The sequence below is a fragment of the Limulus polyphemus genome, unplaced genomic scaffold (genome assembly GCF_000517525.1).
Source record: "Limulus polyphemus unplaced genomic scaffold, Limulus_polyphemus-2.1.2 Scaffold519, whole genome shotgun sequence".
Lineage (NCBI taxonomy): Eukaryota > Metazoa > Arthropoda > Merostomata > Xiphosura > Limulidae > Limulus > Limulus polyphemus.
In genome coordinates this window covers 524,706-531,598 of record NW_013666129.1, presented here as the reverse complement: position 1 = coordinate 531,598, position 6,893 = coordinate 524,706, and the positions used below count along the sequence as shown (strand labels likewise).

At 30.7% G+C, this 6,893-nt stretch overlaps 1 protein-coding gene across 2 annotated transcripts in view; it reads left to right on the top strand.

Moving 5' to 3' along the window:
• The window catches only part of LOC106458818, a 42,934-nt gene that overhangs the window by 20,394 nt on the left and 15,647 nt on the right, over positions 1-6,893 (top strand). For both annotated transcript variants that reach the window (XM_022385165.1, XM_022385164.1), the window contains exons 6-8: positions 4,427-5,179; positions 5,568-5,687; positions 6,258-6,356. In XM_022385165.1, coding sequence (XP_022240873.1) covers positions 4,427-5,179; positions 5,568-5,687; positions 6,258-6,356 — 972 coding nt within the window. The remainder of the gene's footprint in view (positions 1-4,426; positions 5,180-5,567; positions 5,688-6,257; positions 6,357-6,893) is intronic.

Here is a 6,893-nt window from a genome sequence, read left to right as displayed (position 1 = left end):
TGTTCTCAAGAACAGGACAGACTTTCAAGGACAATGTCAAACTCCACCTTAGAATCCGTGCTGATAAGGAAGATGGAGGTGGCGCAAAAACCATGTTTCTCACAAGAATTTACAGATGATTTCTTAAAGAAAGCCAATAGTGCTACTTACAGGGCTCTTAGTCAGTAGTATGTTGTAATTAATAAGTATTAAATAAAATATTAGTAGCAATGCCCGAAGATATATTCTTGTGGTTATATTAGTACTTTCAGGCCTTTACCTTTTCACTTACAGTTTATTTTTAATGTTTTATTTTCCTTTCCTGTCCTTTATAGTTTATTACTTTTTCTCGACACTTACCAATGAGTGCCTTTGGGATATATTACAGTATCTATGGCAGAGATACACAAGTGTTCGGTAAAATGTTTTTTTCACTCGCATAGTAAGTTAACCCTTGAAAACCAAGGCAAGATTTGGATTACATTAGAAAATTATTAAACCTTTCAGAAATTAATTTCAAACATAAATAACATAATTAACTGAAATGTAAAAGTAAAACCTAAATGAAATTTAATTGTCTATCTAATTAATATGTATCTAGACAAGAAACAACACTAAGTGCTAGCAGGAACAAAATCAGCAAACAATGTTAGTGTTGTTCAATGTACTTGGCAACGAATATTGCTTGCCAGTTTTAAAATAATTGAGAGATTGTTGTTTAAAATAAGCTCTTTCTGTTGATTATGAAAATGTTAATCAAATAGGTACATGTTGCCTGAAATAAAAGTGGTGAGCGTGGCTACTGTCAAGGGGTGAGCAAGTTTATTTTTTTCCTGACCTGTACTTGGTAATGGAATTTGATCTAAGAATGGGTACACAGCACTCTATACAATTAGATTAAAGCTAGGCATACATGTATGTTGTATATTCAAGTGTTAAGGGCAAAACGTTAAGATTTGTGATAACTCGTGCATCATGTGACAACAAAATTGAAGTTTAAGCATTTTTATTTAAAGATTTCTTTTGAAATAAAGGAACTCAAACTTATATAAAACTCTGAATTATAATGCACATGATAATGCTAATTTCTTTAGAATACATTGATAGGAAAGTGGTTTAATTAAGTTTTGAATGTGCAGAATGGAGTTTAAAGAGTACAGTCTCACAGTGAAAAGATTAATGTCATCCACACACTGTTGAAATGCATTCTATATATTTGACTAGAATTTATTATTTTGTACTGTCAGTTACAGTTTGTGTTTTTATGGAATGCTCCTGAAAAAAGCTGTAGAGCAAAATGTTGAGTGTCCAGTTAAAGAAAAATAACAAAATTGGTGTTATAAGTTTGATTTTAGTACTAGTTTTAAAATATCGTTTATACACCAATGTGCACAACAGAATTAAAAATATAGGGATACTGAAAAGAAAATTGAGATGTGCATTTTGGAGGTTCTTGAGGTTATGCAAATGCAATATACAAATTGTTCAATGAACAAAAATATTTTTGTTCATAGCATAAACATCACCTTGGGTTCTTACTTGTCAGAATTAAAGTCACACTGATATCATCCATTCAGACACATCTTAAGTATAATACTGCTGTAACATATCTGATTTTTTGCATACAACAAACTTGTGCATTTTACTAAAAGTTTGCCACATTTTATGTAGGTATACATAGTGAACTCATAATTACAGCTAAAATTCCTTCTCTAGTACAGAGTTGGTCAAACGTACTGGCCCCATGCATAATTAGTTTAGTTCTGAAATTGACAAGCATAAAATAAAATGAACATAGACAGCAGAAAACAAAAAATAACAAGAAGATATTACTGAACAAATAAACATGATCTTTATTCACAACTTGCTTGTTGTTTTATTTTTTGTTAAAACTGCTGCTGGACACAAAAGCATGTTGAATGCAAAATATTCACACTCGACAGATACAACTTCAAAAATCAGGAAAATACAGTTCTGTTAAGTCAGACAAAGGTCTTATTGTAGTATTTCACAATCTTTAAATTGCCTATGTCAATAATTATTCACAATACACACAGTGGTGAATTAACAGAAGAGCCAACAGGGCTGCTGCTCAGAGGTCCCAAGGCAAATGGACGACCCAAAATTTTTTGGTTAGGATACTGTATTTAAAGAATGATTAGAGGTCAGTATGATTGCAGAGTGTTGTACATAACACATAATATATTTTATAAAATAAGAAAATTTTTAGTCAGATCCAGATAAATTAGTTGATTTATTTTGCCCATTTTCATTTATAGACAGTGAAAAAAACATTAAACAGTATAACTTGTGTGAGGCAGTAGAAATTTACCACTTCATTCTGTGTTATGCTGATGCAGTTAGGCTAAACTCATGCCCAAAAACATCTAGTTAGGCTAATTTAATGTTGCTTAGACTTAGTGTAGTCTAAGAAGGTCATGAGCTTAGTTCCAGTTAAGTTAACATAGACTGATAAGCAGGCCTTACTTAGTTGGCTTATTGTTGACCTAACTTTTAGGCTAAGTTAGGAATGAAGGGCCTTTGCTTTCTTAGCCTAATATAGGTCTAAGAAGGATTTTTCTTATGGTTTGATGAATTATCCATTGAAAATTTAAGTCAGTTTGGAAGTGACATTGTTTTGTAAAAGTGAGTAAGGTTAGGAGTGAGTAACAGAAAACATATGAAGTAATGCTTGTCTTGTACAACAAAAGTGATATGCATGAGAGGATCCCCGAGATGTCTCAATTAATTTGCCACTCAGTGCACATATTCAAGGGAGATAAACCCTCAACTCATATTAATTTGTACTGTTTTCTGCACCACCTCTCAAAATGAATATTTCCTCACTCTAAGAGAACATGACACAGAATGGGCCAAGCAAGTATCAGCCCTATGGAACAATCATTGTGGCAAGTAAACTTTCTCTATACAAGAGAATTAGTGAAAGTTTATGACCTGTTTTATATATCCAGTTTACAAGGATGTCATTAATTATATACATAACACCAATATGAAAATTTGAAAAATACTACCCAATTATTCCTAAATAGAAAGATGTCCCTTACTATTGATGGAATGGTAAAATATCATATTTCCACACATGTATATAATTTTTGGTTCTGTTTCGGGGGGAGGGGGTAGATTGTTATTCCATGTTCTTCAGCAGAAAGAATGGCAAGGGTTAGTATTGGTCCTGGAAATCCTGAAAAGTTGTGAAATATTGAAATTTTCTAGTAGCCTGTATGATCAACTAAATCAAAATCTTAAATAGCTTAGAATAATTTTTTTTCAATTACTAGATATTAATTACTAACTAGTTTTTAATATTTATTTTGAGTGTTAGTCTGCCGCTGTTTACTAGCTATAACAAAAATTTATATCTGCCAAATTTATTCATGGTTAATCTAGTAGAGCGTTGTCTAATTTTCTTTGTTCAGATTCTGCATCTTACATAATTGTTCTATTTGCACATCTGCATTGTCATTTGCTAATGTCATGAACACGAGTATAAATTAGTTTATGTTGTAAATTATTAAGGAAACATAATTGTCCATCTATCTATGAACATCTTATCATGGTTAGTTGAATTTCTAATTTCTCATTGGGTTTTTTGTTACGTTATAAAAAAGAAAGAAAGATTACCTAGAAACTAGCATATGTCTAGTTTTTCCTTCATTATTTGGCTCTCTTCATCACTTTCAATCTAGATCAGCTAGGAAATAGCTATAAGAAGAATTCTTTACTATCAATCTCAAACTGTGGCTAATCATAATGACAGACATATGTTCCTCCTTTTTGTAACAGTTTATATACTTTTAGAATATCTACTTTCAAACTTGTGCATTTTTTAAACATTGTATAATTTGATTTTATTGTCTAAATACCCTATTTGATCCTTCTTTGTAAACTTAAATAGATAAACTTCATAGGTTGTTTCTTTCTCTTTTTAACAAAGTACCCTGTTACTGTATTTAAATCAAGTTTTTAAAATACATATTAAAAATTAAATAATACTTTTATTGTTTATTCAGTACAAGTTTCATGCTACATTATGTTAAGTTAGATCTGCTAGTTCACAAAATTAAAAATTTATTTAATCACTGTCAACAAAATTTTAATCTTATTGTGACTGAAAATATTGGATAGGTGAAATTTAAATGTAGTGTAATCTGCCCTTTTTGTTCTGAAAAGTGATTTTCCTAATTCTTCTAACAAAGAACCTAATATTCTTATTACTTTTTCTACATTTTCAAGTCTTTGTAATATGTTTTGTTACAGAAACTAACATTTGAAATTTCACATATACCCCAAAGACGTTTATGCATTATTTTTATTTACTTTCTCAGTGAAATTATTGACCTCTTTTTTTCCTTGTTTCTAATTCATAAAAGTAATTGTAAATTACTATTTCAGTTGAAGAACATATATTCAGTTATATTTCTTGTAGCTTTCAGATATCTCTGATAACTGGAAACCAGTTTCATGTGGAGAAGTAACAAAAAAGGCTTCCAGCCTTGTTTGCCATTCATCAAACAAGGAAAATCATAAGCTAGGTGTAGAGAGTGAGTCCACTATGAGTAATAACAATATAAATTGTAATTTGTCACCCGATCTCACCTCAAAACTGTTGATATTAACAGGAGAGAGCACTGACATCCAAAAAAAATCTAAAACAATTGCTCTACAAACAGATGAGACAAACCTGTATCCAAAGATGGGGGAGAGTATGACTTCAACTAGCGAGCTCAAAACAAAAAATTCAGAGTCCAGTTATGACATGTTTACTTCACTTGTGTCAGTGGAAGACAAAGAAAATTACTCCAGTATTGCTAATGAGACCTGGCAGGAAGCAAGTCAGTTCATAGACTCCACACTGCCATATCCTTCTCCAGAAAAAAATCCAGATGGAAGTATTTGCCAGGATGATAGGGGAATCATAAGAAGAGGAACTTTTACTCTTAAAGAAAGTCCCCTAATAGCAGAAAAAAACAGAAAAAAATATCCAGAAGAATGGATTTCTCCTAATCAGACAGAGCAAAAATCCAGATTAAGAAGAGAAACCATACTGTTGTCATCACCTTTAGCTAAGATAAAATCAACCTCAAAAGGTTCGTCTTTCCAAAACAACTCCCCTGTTCATAGAATAGGTAATATCAAGTCAACTTTGTGTAGGAAAACAAGAATGTCTTTATCCAATCAGGTGAGTTATCTTCTTAAACTTAATGTGATACATGTTGTATCTATCAACCCTATCTCACTCTTCTGATGTCTATATTAGTTCAATAGCAATATCATATAAACCTAAACATTGTTTTTTTTTGTGGTTTTATGCTTTAAAATGAGATTGATGTGTTTTGATACAGTGTAACCTTTCATGATTTAGTATGTCTGTGTTTTTGATATTTACGTAAGTAGTTTGAAATGTTATTTTAAAATAACAATAATTGTCATTGGCATGATACAGAAAAGTGTGTGCGTGGATATTTGAATATCTACATACATGTAGTATATAATAGTTATCTGAAGCTGCTACTTATAGACATAGAACTAGGTGTTGGCTTAGTTTTCCTAATCAACTGTTTTTCTAGGTTTCATCATACAACAAATGGAATACTACATCATCCTTCAATAGTTCTCAAGAGCTAAGTCAAAACCATTCCATCCTAAAGCCAGATAAAATGCCAAAATCATCTCAAAACCATTCTAGGGTAAATATTACGTGATGACCCGACAAATAGCCTGCTTGTTTATGGCTTATATATATATATATATGTGTGTTTACTATAATTATTATATTATTTTAAGTTTTTATATACAGTATATGTATTGTTTACTTTTTATAAATTTTATGTAAAAACTTGTTAGGTATCCTACATACAAAATAAAGGCATAAATTTATTTGGGTTGTCATGAATAGTCAGTTGAACGAAACAAAGTATTAACAAGTTGTTAACTTATATGTAAAATAAAAAGTTTAAATATGAAAAAAAAACTTTTCAACAAAAGATAACTTTTTGAATATCTCTGAATGTGAAGAGATTTGTAATTGTCAGTATAACAGAACACACACAATAAAATGTAAAAAATTCATACATATCAAAAGATTTTTCCAAATTATTTCAACTTTTCAATAGTTATTGAATGTTAAGTCAAATAATATTATTTTGTCATTTTTGTAATATTAGTAAAAAATAAGAACAAAGATAATTCCTGATTAATAATGCTACAGGTGTGAAAACTTAGGCTTAGGTACTGATTTCTTTTTTACCATTGTAAAGATATTGCAAAAGACCGTAAACGACACTCCTGTTAGCAGCTGCACAAACATTTCAAAACATAATTCCAGGTTATCAAAAGTTTCCATCACTAACAACAAGGTGAGTAATTGAAATAAATTTTATATTTAACATGCGTAATGCTTAACTTCGTACCATAATAGGAGATTCATGCACAACTGTATATTTAGGTTAATTTAGAGAGGTTAATAAACTGTGAATAAAATGATATTACAGGAAAATCTGGAATGTGTGGTCTTACATTATTGAAATTACTGGAATTGGAAATATTATAATAGAACGTGGAGCATTACAGCATTAAAATGAAATATCCAACTCACTTACAAAGTCAAGAATTGGTAGTTATCATTCGTGTTGCTATAGTTATGAGGAAAACTGGGAATTAATTTTTCAAAAATTGTCCTTATCCTGGATTACAATGAAGGAATAGCTTTTTGTGGGGGTAGTGGGGAGGGGAGAATTCTACAATTTTTATTACAAACATTTGGGATTTATACTCCTTCCTCCCCTTCCCCAAGTCACTTTTGCTATTTTTCCTGCAGTTGCAAAAAAAAATAGCTGATATTAAATAATAATTGTTATGACAGCGGAAGTCACGTGACGCTGGTAACACGTAAT